This window comes from Tupaia chinensis, unplaced genomic scaffold, assembly GCF_000334495.1.
Source record: "Tupaia chinensis unplaced genomic scaffold, TupChi_1.0 Scaffold144255_1, whole genome shotgun sequence".
Lineage (NCBI taxonomy): Eukaryota > Metazoa > Chordata > Mammalia > Scandentia > Tupaiidae > Tupaia > Tupaia belangeri.
The window spans coordinates 3,922,778-3,938,410 of record NW_006204113.1 but is presented as its reverse complement, the minus strand read 5'-3'; the positions used below and the strand labels follow the sequence as shown (position 1 = coordinate 3,938,410).

The 15,633-nt window shown below is 37.8% G+C and overlaps 1 protein-coding gene across 1 annotated transcript in view; it reads left to right on the top strand.

Moving 5' to 3' along the window:
* LOC102483356 (cilia- and flagella-associated protein 43) overlaps positions 1–15,633 on the top strand; it is a 128,591-nt gene that overhangs the window by 36,013 nt on the left and 76,945 nt on the right. The window contains exons 7-10 of the mRNA XM_006166408.1: positions 441–508; positions 2,256–2,387; positions 4,439–4,555; positions 14,018–14,098. Coding sequence (XP_006166470.1) covers positions 441–508; positions 2,256–2,387; positions 4,439–4,555; positions 14,018–14,098 — 398 coding nt within the window. The remainder of the gene's footprint in view (positions 1–440; positions 509–2,255; positions 2,388–4,438; positions 4,556–14,017; positions 14,099–15,633) is intronic.

Below are 15,633 nucleotides of genomic sequence, written 5' to 3'. Positions count from 1 at the left end.
ATTTCCAGAGGGTACATGTGCTTTCCAGAGAGAGAGAGAGAGAGAGAGAGAAGCCTCCAAATGGGGATTCTCTATCTCCATTTCACAATCCTGTCAGGATTTTGGGCACACATGCATATATGTTTTTTTCAAGCCACCAGGGGCTGATCTGAACCACAGTTGGCCATGTGGGATTCGGCTCCCTACACACAGAGCTTAACAACTGCACTATGTATGGGGCCCACTCTTCCCAGTATCTTAAAACCTCTTGACAGTGGTTTCTTAATTAATAAAATATGCTTACCATTTAATTGTGTCATGTTAGTTACATAGATCTGATGATACAGAACTTGAAGACTTATGTGATTTAAGTCAGTAATCATTAAGCACCTTTTATTATTTACTGTTGTATAGCACTTTAATTATGTCACCTGCTTTACCTTGTTTTTCTTTTCCAAAAGACAGAAGAAATCTTATCAATCCAGTCACCTTGGTATATCAGAAGGAGGGAGTGCTCACTTCTGGAATTGTAATGTATTGTTTTTTTACAAATTAATAACTTTTAAGAAAATACACTATTTTCATTTGCTGTCATGTACTTTCTGAGCCATATTTTGGGATATCAAGTCCTGTCTGATTAATTTTTTTAATTGTTTCCTCTTTGGATGTTGTTATTAAAAATTTTTTATGAAGGATTTTGGATAGATGTAAAAACAGAATGATATAATGAACTATCATATACTTATCTTCTTATAAATAAACAAAATAGCATTAAAAAAACCCATCATTGTCCCCCAAAGAAAAAACACCTAACATCTGTAACCCAGTTTCATGACCATTTTGCACTTTATGTATTAGGTTGTCAGACATGAATTTGGAACCTTTCACTAAGCTTTAGCTCAGGCTCTTGTGAGTGTCCAGTTAGCTTATGTGTATCATGTTGTTCTTGTTGACATCAGAATTAGTGTCACTAACCTCCATTTACTTGGTGCTTACTGTCTGCCAGACATCACACTAAGTGCTTCCTTTTAGTATTACGTTTTGGGTTCTCACAACAACATTATCAAGTAGAAACTATTAACACCATCCTTACACAGATGCAGGAACTTAGTCTTACAGAGTTCTCTAGCAAGTAGGCGGAGTAGCTAGGGCCTTGCCAAAACTCCCAAATCTTGGCACTCATTTGTTAAAACACACAGCCTAAGTATGAAAAGGGGCCATGCGTGTTCCATGCCATTGTAATCAATGTTATCAATGTGTTAATGTTTGAGCTGGCCGTTGCTGTCCTAGGTCTAGCCATTTCTATCCCAGGTCTGAGTCAGCTGTTGGCTTTGTCTGTCTCATTGCCAAACTCTAGGGGCAGCTAAGCAATGACATCAGGGTGAGAGACACAGTGCTACCATGAGAAGCCATCTAGAGTGTGTACGCTTACACCTGGCTATAATTCCCTCCCCCAACTTTGCAGTAGACTACTCCCCCTTCCCTCCTGCATTTATTCTGCATTTGTGGCCTTCTGTGACTCTTGTCCCCTTCCAGGCCACCCTCTCTGTTTGTCTTAACCTACTTTAAAAGAATAATTATAGCATTTGCTTTGAAAAGGAATGGATAATGATGATGAGCATAGATAAAACATCATGTGTGTTCCCTGACCCCTACCTCACAAGCAGCTGAAGCCAACCATCTCACAAATGCCTACTCTTAGTAACAATGGGGTCAAATATAGAAAATGATGGATAGATTTGCCCAAAGCCCCTTCACTGTTATAAAAATAACTCAAATTCTTGGTGAGAGTAGTTAAATTAATCTATATATACTCATAACCTATCAACCAACCAACCCAGTTTTGTTGGATACCTGCCATATTATAGCTCTGTGTGAAGAACTGAAAAAGAGGATACAAAGGAAATAAAAGGCCCAGTCCCTACCCTTAGATCATTAGGGGATAATAAAAGCATATAAAAATGATTAAAGAACATAATAGAGTTAATGTCCTTTGAAATTCTCATCTGCCCGAACTCCTGTATACTAAAGAAAGTGATAAAGGATAGATGCTAGAGAAACTCAGTGAAAGGAGAGATCAGTAAAATTGTCACAAAAGAGAAAATTGGACCTTGACTAGGGACCATGGTTAGACATTATCTAAACAAAGGTTTTAAGACAGAACATTATAGATAATATAAACATAGATGATGATTTTTAAATAAACTATCAATGGTAATCAGTGAGCCTTAGCTTGTCTGACTTTTTGCATTCATCTCATTCTTTTTGGTCTCTAGGATGGCTTGGTATATTCTTTTATTATTAAAGATTCAAGTTACAGAATAGAGGATTTTCTGGAGGTCGAAGAGCCTGTGGAGCACATGGTGTTTTCTCCCAGTTACAAAATGTTGCTGATTCAAACAGAGAAGGTATGCTCGACCCTTAATGTGCTGTTTTTCAGATCACATCATCTTCATGGCAAGGCAGTAATGAAGGGCAGAGAATTCTGCCTGATGATCTTTATTAATTTGGGCTCTTGAGGTTACAAATTTAAAAAGACCCAATTTTAAAAGCCTAACTAGGGCTAGGCAGTGGCATGGTGGTTAAGGCAGCTGAAGCCCACATGACCAACAGTGAGGACCAAGTTCCTGGGGGCTTGGAAAACATGCTGGGCACATATGTGTGCATGCTCAAAATCCCCAGAGAATGGAGAAGAAGGCATTGGCAGTGTGGCCAACCCCTCCATTGAGGTGCTTTCTCACACTCCTCTCTCTGTCGCTCTCTGGTAAGCATACACTCCCTATAAGAAATAAAATTTTAAAAAATATATAGGTAAGGAGATAAATAAAAAGCCTAACTAACAAAGGGATATTTGTTTTTGTGCATGCATCCGAAAAGGCTAAAGGTAGATCTGAATCCAGGAGCTCCTGCAATGCCGATGGGTCTTGCTTTCCTGCATTTCTTGGCTCTGTTTCCTCTCTACTGCCTCTACTTCCATGCAGACTCTCCCCTCATGGTGTCAGGAGAGGCTCCTGCAGCTCTAACTTCTATTTCCACCCTCTTGGTGATCCTGGTGGAAACATACAAACTGGAAAAAAATGTCCTGGAATCTAAACTCATTGGACTTACTTGGGTCACCTGTCTATCCTTATGTCGTATGCCTACCGCTGGACCATGAAGAACAGTAATAATGTGTGAAGGAATGTAAACAAACACTTATGATATAAAACAGCAAACATGTGAATTGACTTTAAAAATAAAGTTGGGAACCAGCAGTTAGTGTAATGGCTATGTCACTGGACTCCCATGTAGTCGACTGCGGTTCGCGTCCTGGACCCGGTGGCTTAAAACTCACGCCGGGCGCGTGTGCATGCAGGCCCAAGATCCTGAGAGGAGAATGGAGGAGAAGGGATTGCGGCGTGACCATCACCCCTGGGGGGTGATGTCTCGTTTTCTGTCTCTATGTCTCTCTCTGTCTGGCGAGCGCACGCGCCCTATAGCAAAAACCTCTCAATAAAAAAATAAATAAATAAATAATTTTTAAAAAACAAATAATAATGTTAAACTAAAATCCTAGCCAATAACATGAAGCTGAGGGGAGGATGGGAGAATGGAATAAAGTATTCTAAGGTTCTTATATTACCCAGGAGGAGAGTGAAGCTTTTAAGTGATTTGTGTTGTTGATAAATTAAGAATGCATGTTGTAACTTCTAAGGTAACCACAGTGACTGGCATAGTGTATCTACTAAGTATTTGTTGAAGAAATGGATGAAAGGTAAAATTTGTTAATACCTATCACATTTTAGATTCTACAGAGTTGTATGTTTTAGATCAATAAGGACAAAAATGTTCATATTTATCTTAAGTAAACTTAAAGAACCTGTGATCAGTCAAAAGCCGTCTTATTACTGGTGATGTGACCACGTCATGTTGCAACTACTTGGCACAGATGTACAAATTACAAGATAGATTCTTTTGTTTTTTAGAATTAAATTTGGGAGCTGAACTTAAGAAGTCATACTATAACAGCTTCAGCCATACCTTCACAATTTCCACAAAGGCTTACTTCATTTTTAATTTATACCCTCCATTGTGTTTAGGATGTGATAGGATTTCACTCATCCTAATAACCTTTCTGGTTTTCCACATTTCTCAAATTTTATACATAAATAGACATTATTTTTAAAACTGGAAAAAAGTACTTTATAAATTTTTAAATGACCAAAATTAAAGAAAGAAGTAATTATTGACTATTTTAAATGATTAATATATTACTGAATTAATCAATCAATCAACAAATAAATCAAGCATCTAGATTTTAAGCTCCTCAAGGTCGAGGCCTTAATGAATTGATCTATGATTTCCCATTACCTGTTTCCACACAGTGTCTTACTCAGAGTAAGCATTTAATAAATATTTGTTTAACTATATTTGTAACAATTACAATGTTTCTTTCTTTTCTTTTCTGTATGTTTACCAGGGATCTCTTTATACTTACACTTTTGGTGTGGAGCCAACCTTAGATAAAATCCTAGATGCTTGTGATGGGAAATTTCAGGCAATTGATTTTATAACACCTGGGACCAAACAGTTCATGGTAAGAAATATTCTATTATATCACAGTAGGATTAAAAAATGTAATGTTCTGGGAACCAGCAGGTGGCGTGGTAGTTGAGGCACTGGACACTCCCATATGGCCGACCACCGTTCGAGTCCTGGACCTGGTGGCTTGCTTTCTCCCTTTCCCCCTCTCTCCATCTCTGCCTCTCTCTGGTCAAATGAAAATAAATGAATGAATAAATAAAAATTTTAAAAAATTTTTTAAAAATGTAATATTCTAAGATTTAAATTTCTATCCATATGTAACTAGGTGACTTTGGATATTCACATGCAAAGCAATGTAAATAACAGAGAATAGTCTTGAGGATTGTAGTAGAGATACAAACTACTTCCATTAGCAAATCTACTCTCCAGTATTTTTTAAATGATCATTTTATTTAATTTTATTTGTTGTTATTATTATTTTTTAATTTGACTAGAGAGAGAGACAAAGAGGGAGAGAAAACAAGCCACCAGGTCTGGGACTCGAACTTCTGTCAGCCATGTGGGAGTCCAGCGCCTTAACTACCATACCACCTGCCTGCTCCTACTTCCCAGTTTTGACATCATCATATTACGACTTCATAATACTGTCTTCTGAAAATGGCCAAAGCAAATGGCCATCCATTTAAAAAATTATTTTTATAAAGCAAAAATTACATTCTTTTGTCTGTTAAATGTTTCTTCCCTTTGCCCCTCCCATCTGCCTCTACCACCCACTCTCTATCACTTACTCTATTTTCTTAAAGTCTCTGGTATCTACATTTATTCTCTCCACTGTCATATCTTCAGATTTTTCCATTTCTTCCACAGAGTGTAGACATTCAGTACATATTGAGTGGGGATATACAGTGTGTATCTTTCAAAGTCTGGCTCACTTTGCTTAACATTAAGTCCTTTATATTCATACAGCTCCAATAATGCAATTGGTTAGCTCACAGTACTTATAGGATTCATCCTTTTTAAATTTAAAAGCTCTGCAAATCAGGCTTTTAAACACACCCACTGCTCACAGATTATCAACACTCAGTAAACTGTTAGTATTTACCTTCTTCCAGAGTGATGTAGCAGCATCACTTGAGGATGAAAACAAAATATTGGCTATGAACAATACAGGACATCAATTTAGTCTACTTAGAAAAGAAAAACTCTCTTCATATAGAAATTATAGACTTCTTGGGGCCAGCAGGTAGTACAGTGGTTAAGGCACTAGGCTCCCATGTGGTTGACTGTGATTCGACTCCTGGATCCAGCAATTTAAAATTCATGCCAGGCATGTGTACATGTGTGCCCAAAATCATGAGAGGAGAATGGATTGTGGCATAACCATTCCCTCCCCACCTCCAAGAGGTGGTGATTTCTCACTTTCTCTGTCTCTAGTTAGCACTTGTGCCCTATAGCAAAAGAATAAAATGAAAGAAAATATAGACTTACTTTCTGGTACCTCACTGTTCCACTTAACTTCCATACAATTTATCAATAACATCATTAAGATTTTTGGAATTCTAGTAAATAAAAACATACCTGGTGCACAACCATGGTGGGACACAGATAACACCACCACTTGGGAGGCTAGAGGCTATGTGGAAGGCCCAGGTGTAGTTCCTGTGCCAGCTTGAACATTTTAGGTGCAGTTGCATGTGCTTATGGTCCTGGCTAATTGGGAGGTTGGGGCAGGAAGATTGTGACATGGTGAGACTCTGTCAAAAGTGTCTATCTTTGGGAACCAGCAGTTAGCGTAATGGCTATGTTGCTGGACTCCCACGTAGTCAACCGCGGTTCGCGTCCCGGACCCGGTGGCTTAAAATTCATGCCAGGCGTGTGTGCGTGCGTGCCCAAGATCCCGAGAGGAGAATGGAGGAGAAGGGAGTGCAGCGTGACCATCCCCTCTGGGGGGTGACTTCTTGCTTTCTGTCTCTATGTCTCTCTCTGTCTGTCTGGCGAGCGCATGCGCCCTATAGCGAAAAACCTCTCCAAAAAAAAAAAAAGTGTCTATCTTTGTCTCTTTCTCTTTGTCTCCCTCTCCATTCCCTCTCTCCTAAAGGAAAAAAAAAATCAATGGAGGTGATGGAATAGGTGACATTTAAAGAGGTTTATTCCAGTCTTGAGGTTTTAATTGTATGGTTTTTCTTACAGATGTTCTCTGATAAGAATTGTGTCTATTCTTGGTTGTTTCAATAAAACTCTATAGATGGTTTTCATGTTTTAAATACTTGCTTCATATTTTCAAGCACACTGAAAGGTACTTTTGGTCTTGATTTTAAGAAAGTTATCCAAAAATGAACAATATGTGTTTTTGACTTTCAGTACAGGACATAAGGAGCTTGAAAGTTATCATTTCCACTCTCGTAACAACAACAAAAAGTTGGTCAAACTGAAAACTGACAACTCTTCTTATATCTATCAGAGAACTGAGGTCACAGGGTAAATCACTGCTCCCCAAACTGTGGAGACAAACAGGCAAATACAGAGGACCACAGCTTACCTGGAATAGAAACCTAGAAGTGAAAGCCACAGTGGAGCCAGTACCAGGAGGATTACAAGTGAACTAACTGCACATCTTCCACCTGATTTAAGCAGCTTCTAGGAAATCCCAAGGACAATTAAGGGGTCAAAAACAAGGGTGCCAAAGACATTTCAGCTTCTGACACCTATGGTTACAGAGAATAATAAATATAGCCTAACTCCTAGCCAGACACGCATAAAACCTTGTGCTAAAACCTATTTACCTACATTTTTAAAAATCCACCACCTTAAGTCCAACTTTCAACAGAAAATTGCAAGACGTACTAAAAAACAAAGCTAACACTTTTGAAGAGACAGAGAAACAGAACAAAACTTAAATATTACAGAGCTGTTAGAATTATCAGGCCAGAAATTTAAACTATGAGTAATAGTAATATGCTTAGGGCTCTTATAGAAAAAATGAAAAAACATGCAAGAACAAATGAGTAATGAAAGCAGAGATCTGGAAACTCTAAAAATCAAGAAGAAATACTGGAAAATAAAAACCCTTTAACAGAAAGGAAGAAGGCCTTCGATGTGCTCATCAGTAGACTGCACACGTCTGAAGAAGAAACATCAATAGGAGATTCTAAAACTGAAGTGCAAAGAGAGAAAAAATTGAAAAAGACATAACAATGCTCAAAATTTGTAGGATAACTGTAAAAACTATATGCAGAATGAGAATGCCAGAAGTAAAAAGAGAGAGAAGAAAGAACAGAAGAAATGTTTGAAGTAATAATGGCTAAAGATTTTCCAAAAGTAAAGGCAGTTACCAAACCACAGATCCAGAAGGCTTAGAATACCTACAAGTATAAATACTGAAAAAATCATGTTTACGAGCATATTTTCCTTCTGTTTTTATTATGCCAGAGGGTGTGTGTGCATGCACAAGAGAGGGAGGGAGGAAGGGAGGGGGAGAGAGAGAAAGAGAGAGAGAGAGAGAAAGCACTCCCCGATGGGGCTTGGTCATGCCTTTTTTTTCTCCAGTTCACCATCCCACTAGGATCCTAAGCATGCACATAGGGCCAGGACTTGAACTCTTTTTGGCCACATGGCATCTGGCTTCCTGTGCACAGTGCATAAACACTAGGCTACAGGGAAGACGACCCCCCTATCAGTTTTAAACTGCAAAAAATAGAATACAAAGAAAAATGCTTGAAAAAAGAAAGAGTACCAATAAAAAAGAAAGAAGGAAAGAAAGAAAAAAGGCACCTCACTGATAAAAGTAGCAAGAAAAATTACATTGGACTTTTCTTCAGGAACCATGCAAGTGAAGTGAAATATTTAAAATGTTGAAAGAAAAAGACCCACCAACTTATAATTCTGTATTCAGTGAAAGTATCCTCCAAAAGTGAATGAGAAATGTTTTCTCAGACAGATAGAATTGAGGGAATTTCTTTCCAGCAGATCTGACTTAGAAGAGATGTTAGAAGTAGTTCTTCAGAGAAGGGTTAGCAGACAGAAGATCAAAATTATTTAGGACAGAGTCTGAACTGAACAGCATCGTTGATTAACTGAATCAAAATGACATTTATAAAATACTTAACAATAGCAGAATACATATTCTTCTCAAGCTCACATGCAACATGCACCAAGATAGATTACATTTTGGGCCAGAAAACACACCATAACAAATTTGAAAGAATAAAATTTACACATAGAATGCTGTTAGGATGCAACAGAATTAATTAAGAAGTTAATAATGGAAAGATAACAAGAAAACCCTCAAATTATTGGAGATTAAATTTTTAAGGCATTTTTTTTTAGAGGTTTTTGCTATAGGGTGTGTGTGCTCGCTAGGCAGACAGAGAGAGACAGAAATTGAGAAATCACCCCCCAGGGGGATGGCCACACTGCAATCCCTTCTCTTCCAATTCTCCTCTCAGGATCTTGGGCACACACACACACACACACACACACACACACACACGCACCTGGCGTGAGTTTAAAGCCACCGGGTCCGGGACTCGAACCACAGTCGACTACATGGAAGTCCAGCAACATAGCCATTACACTAACACCTGGTCCAAAAATTTTAAGGCATTTTAAAATAACGCATAGGACAAAGAAGTCTCAAGAGAAATTTAAAATTTTGAACTAAGTGGAAATTAAATACAGTTTACCAAATTTATGGGTTACAGTGAAATTAGTAATAGGAAAATTTACAGCATTGAATAAATATGTAAGAAAAGAAGAAAGATCTAAAATCAATACTCTTAAGTTCTCACTCCAGGAAACTGGGAAAAGAAGACCAAATTGAATCCAAAGCAATCGATGAAAAGAAAGAATACAAATTAAAGTAGTAATGAATGGAAAGGCATATAGGAACTCAATGCGGAAAAAAATGAAACCAAAAACTTGTTTTAAAGAAAAATCAATTAAATTGATAAACCTCTAGCCAGGTTCACTAAGAAAAAAAAAGGAAGAAGAAGATACAAATTTCTAACGTCAGAAATGAAATTGGAATATGGGGACCAACCCCATAGCCTCGGAGTTAAGGGAGCTGGATCCACATAGCCAACCATGGTTCAAATCCCAGTCCCAGCAGCTTGAAAAAAATTGTGTGTGTGTGTGTGTGTGTGTGTGTGTGTGTGTGTGTGTATCTAAAAGCCTGCAGAATGGATAAATGAAGGAGAAGAAATTATAGCAAGATCATACCCCATTGGGAGGTTCATTCTCCCTTTCCTTCTCTCTCTCTCTGTCTCTCTTGGTGAGCATATGTATCCTCTAGCAAATAAAACAAAGAAATGAAAGAGGGGTCATCACTACTGACCCCAGAAATATTAAACAAACAATAAAGGGATATTATTAATAACTCTACAGCCACAAGTCTGTAACCTAGATAAAGTGGGCCAAATCTTGAAAGACATAATTTACTGAAACTCACATAAGGAGACATAAAAAATCTGAATGGCCCTATAGCAAAGAAATTGAATCAATAATTAATAATGTTCTAAAAAAGAACACATCAGGCTCAAATAAGCTCACAGATGAATTCTACTAAAAATGCTTAAGAAAGAAATAATACCAATTCTCTACAGTCTCTTTCCAAAAATGAAAGTCAAGAGAATACTTCCTAACTTATTCTGTGAGGTCAGTATTTCTTAATTCCTAATAACGAAACCAGATACAAACATTACAAGAGAAGAAGTAAGCTTCAGACCAACATCTTTCATGAACATAGATGCAAAAATCCCCAACAGAATATTGAATCCAACAATATATAAAAAGTATACACCAAGATCAAGCATAATTTATATCAGGAATGCAAGGCTGATTTAAAAATTAATTTATGTAATCTATCACATTATAAGCTGCAGAAGAAAAATATCAATAGATGCAGAAAAGACTACCCAACTTCAAGACTTAATATAAAGCTATAGTAATCAATATGGTGTGACATTGATGAAAGAATAAACAAATCAACGAAACAGAATGCAGATCCACACAAATACAGTTGGCTGATCTTTGACAAGGGAGCAAAGGATTATCTTTTCAACAAAGGGTGCTAGACTAACTGGACATCTACATATAATTTTTTTTTAATCTAGACACTGATTTTACACCTTCCTCAGAATTAATCAAAAAATGGATGATAGACCTAAATGCAATGTGTAAATGTATAAAATTTTAGAAGGTAACATAAGAAAAAAAGCTAAGGTGACCTTGAGCTTGGTGATAATTTTTTAGATAAAAAACTTTCTTACAAATCGCAATGCATAAAAGAAAAAATTGTTAAGTTGGACTTCATTAAGATTAAAAACTTCTGTGAAAGACACTGTTAAGAAAGTGAAAAGGCAAACCATAGACTGGAAGAAAAATCTATGTATCTGAAAAAATACTGGTATCCAACATATACAAAGAACACAAAATTCAACAATAAGGAAATGAAAAAAAAAAAAGAAAACATTTAAAAATGAGCAAATGGGACCAGGAGTTAGTGTAATGGCTAGGTCGCTGGACCCCCACGTAGTCGACTGCGGTTCACGTCCCGGATGCGGCGGCTTAAAACTCATGCCAGGTGCGTGTGCATGCGTGCCCAAGATCCTGAGAAGGAGAATGGAGGAGAAGGGATTGTGGTGTGGCCATCCCCCCTGGGGGGTGATTTCTCGTTTTCTGTCTCTGTCTCTCTCTGTCTGTCTGGCGAGTGCACGTGCCCTATAACAAAAACCTCTCCAAAAAAAAAGAAAAAAAATGAGCAAATAACCTGAATAGACACCTTACTAAAGAAGAGGTACAGATGGCAATAAACATGTGAAAAGATGCTCAAATCATATGTCATTAGGGAACTGCAAATCAAAACAATGATGAGATGCTACCATCACCTATTTGAATGTCTAAAATCTAAAACACTGGCAATAACAAATTCTAGTGTGGCACAACAGAAGCTCTCATTTACTGAGAGTGGGAGTGCATAATGGTATAGCCACTTGGAAGACATTTTGGCAGTTTCTTACAAAACTAGATAACCTTTTCTCATGATTCAGCAGTTACACTCCTTAAAATGTACCCAGATGGGCTAAAAACTTCTATCAACACAAAAACTTCTCATTAATGTTTACAGCAAATTTATTTATATAATCATCAAAAGTTAGAAATGACTAAGATGTTCTTTACTAGGTGAGAAGATAAACAAACTGTAGTACATTCATACAATGGCATATTGTTCAGTGATTTGAAAAGAAAAAGCTATTAAGTCACCAAAGACTTGGAGGAACCTAATTGCATGTGTGTGTAAGCTAAGTGATAGGAACCTATATAAAAAGGCTTATAATGTATGATTCTAATTATATGATGTTCTTGAAAAGGCTAAACTTTAGAGACACTGAAAAGCTCAGTGGCGGGACCAGCAGTTGGCGTAATGGCTATGTCACTGGACTCCCATGTAGTTGACCACAGTTCAAGTCCCTGACCCAGTGACTTAAACTCACATCAAGCACATATGCGTGCATGCCCAAGATCCCCAGAGGAGAATGGAGGAGAAGGGATTGCAGTGTGGCCATGCCTCCAGGGGGTGATTTCTCGCTTTCTGTCTCTCTGTCTCTCTGTCTTTCTGGAGAATGCACGCGCCCTATAGCAAAAACCTCTCAAAAAAAAAAAAAAAAAAAAAAAAAGCTCAGTGGCTGCCAGGGGTTTGAGGAGAGGGGAGAAAGGGATGAATAGAAGGGGCACAGGACACTTTTAGGCCAGTGAATCTATTATTTATGATATTGTGATATTATTTATGATGCTGTTCATACAGAATGAACAACACAAAGAATGAAGGCTAATGTAAGCCATGAACTTTGGTCAGTAATAGTATGTCGATATTGGCTTATCAATTGTAATGAATGTAACAAGCTAATGCAATAATAATAATAGGTGAATTGTACATATGGAGGGGGAAGGTACAGGGAACTGCAGTTTCTGTTCCATGTTTTCTATAATCCTAGAATTGCTCTTAAAAATAAAGCTTATTAATTTTTAAGAATCCATATTTTTCTACTTCTAGTCTTATTCACTAAGCAATGATCCCATTGAATCTCCAAGTAACTTTTATCTCTAATATGTTACAAAGAAACATCTTTGAAAAGCACATATTCGAGAAGGTAGAACCAATCACTGATGATGAGAATGACATGCTTGATCTGGCGTTTGGGCTAACAGACAGATCACGTCTGGGCCGCCAAATCTGATTAAATCAATGGGCAGTATGACTGTTCGAGTACCTGATGCAGTGGCTGATGCCAGACAGTCCATTGACATGGGCAAGAACTGCTAAACTAGAATAAACAGGAATATTTTAATGAAATTTTCTTATTTTTAAAATTATTTCTTAATATAAGGAAATGAGAATGTGGATGAATGCATTTATTATTAGGACTAGCTTTACTAAGTTTAATTCGCCTTGTGTAACTACTGAATTTTGCAGTTCTGAAAGTGTTCAATTTTTTTTTTGGTTAAATTATAAAAAATGCCAATCAAATATTAGAAAATAGTTAATACGATAAACATTTTGCCTTACATTTGTTTAGCAACATTAGCAAAATGTTTTCACATAATCTTATGTCTGTTCACCTAAAAGGTAGGTTTAAAGAACGGTATTATCGTCCTTGTTTGATGTGGGTAAGGGCAGAGCTCTAAAATGGCTTGTCTAGACCGATACAACTAATTAAAAATCCGTATTAGAATTGTGGGGAACCAGCAGTTAGCGTAATGGCTATGTCACTGGACTCCCACGTAGTCGACCGCGGTTTGTGTCCTGGACCCCGTGGCTTAAAACTCACGCTGGGCGCGAGTGCGTGTGTGCCCAAGATCCCGAGAGGAGAATGGAGGAGAAGGGATTGCGACGTGACCATCACTCCTGGGGGGTGATTTCTCGTTTTCTGTCTCTATGTCTCTCTGTCTGGTGAGCGCATGTGCCCTATAGCGAAAACCTCTTCAAAAAAAAAAAAAAAAGAATTTGCATTGTGTACCTAGTTAAAAGTCATATGATCAGATTGAAACTGGAAAAATTATGAGTATCTTATATGTAGAAGCTGTTAGATGTAATAAATATTTCATTGTTCAGTGAATTGCTTAATTTCAAAGATAGTGATTTACTTCATAAATAAATATTTCACATTTTTGATTTAGCAAAAAGTTTGTCTGAACATAGACATTATAACACTATCAGAGAAGTTTGATCTCTGTTTAGACTAAACTAGAGGAATAAACTGAGCTGTTCTTACTCTTTTCTAAGCAAAAAAAGAAAAATCTTTATTTCACTTCTCTAATCCTAATTAGATTGTATTAAAGATAAAGGTTAATATTTGTTCAGAAAATAAGTATTGAAATAAAAATGATTATTATTTATAGCCCACATAAATAAAATGAAATTTTATACAGATCCTTAGGTTGATATACTGTAAAGGAAGATAGAACATATGGAAGAGTCTTGTTTTCCATTTAAGCTTTATCTTTCTTTCTTTTACAGACACTCACATATTCAGGGGAAATTTGTGTTTGGTGGATAGAAGATTGTGCTTGTGTAAGCAAGATTTCTCTGAATACACCAGTAAGTGTGCCTCGTAAATGAATTTCTAAAAAATGTTGAATTCTAATCTAATCTACTTTTTTGGGGGGGAAAGGTTTTACTATAAGGGCCCATGCACTCGCCAGACAGACAGAAAGAGACAGAGAGACAGAAAGCGAGAAATCACTCCCCAGGGGGGATGGCCATGCCACAATCCCTTCTCCTCCATTCTCCTCTTGGGATCTTGGGCATGCACGCACACGCACTAGGCGTGAGTTTTAAGCCACCGGGTCCGGGACGTGAACTGCGGTTGACTACGTGGGAATCCAGCGACATAGCCATTACACTAACTGTTGGTCCCGTCAAATCTACTTTTCATATTCACCTTTTGATGGTCTATGGAACTCCTACAGAAACCCTACTGCATTTTTACCTTGAAGAGTAACTTCTAGGTATAAAGCATATGCCACAGCCCAGTGAGTTGTTTTCTGAGTAGCCAGCCACACTGCCTCCAACACTGCTACAGTATGATACCTTGATTTCTGCACACCTACTGTAGGAAAGGAGAAGTTTTTCCTGTGATGGCTATTATTTCTGAAATTCTAACGGTTTATATTTCTGTATCTCTCTCTGCTGTAAGCTTGTGAATTAGCGAGCTCTCTGTTGCACATAGTCTCTCAGGAGCCAGATAGATGGGGTTTCCACCAACAAATACCTCCTCAGAGTCATAGCAAGGAGGGGACAAGGCAATGCTAAAGGAGTTTCATTTATTTTTTCCTTTTGAGGGTCTTGAATCAACAATTACGTGCTTTTGCTCAAAATGAAACATCCTCTTGGCCCCAACTCGTTAAATGTCCCCATTTAATTGCAGAGGGATCTGAAAGAAAATTACCACTGTAACCAGCTCAAACCAAAAATAAAAAATTGGGGTTAGTGGCTCAATCAGCTATAAAATACAGAACTTGGCAGGTCTCGTGTGTGCCTCCATCCGACGGCTCAAACGGTATTACCAAGAACCTCATTTTCTCTCTGTCTCTATCCATGCCTTGAGTTTCATCACGGGCCTAATTTCGTAGGACCCAGATGCCACAGGTGCCCATCTCACATCTCTCTGGCAGGGAAGAACACTTCCCCCAGGATGGGGAAGAAGAGAAAAAGTTTCTCTCTTACAGAATGTTTAGTGAATATCTTCTGATGTCCGAGTAATCACATCTTTTGAACCAGTCACGTGGACAGGGGGACTAGAAATGCTAGTTGGCATATGCTCAGTCCAGAAGATGGGAGTCAGATCATCACATTCAACCCTGAAAATAGAAGAGGGATGCTTTCTCAGTGGATAGTAAAGTTTCCCAGAAGGAAGGCGTATGGGTGCTAGGTGGCAAGTCATAACGGCCCACAACACCTGCCATGATGTGATGCTCCAATACTATTTCAGCCACGTTCACGGCGCATTTTACATAAGGTAGTATTTAGAAACACATAAAAGAATGAAGAAACAATGGCAATGCTGGGCTTTATTGCTCAAATTATCATGTTACAGTTCTAGAAGAGGTAAAGATCTTGGTAGTAGGTAGGAA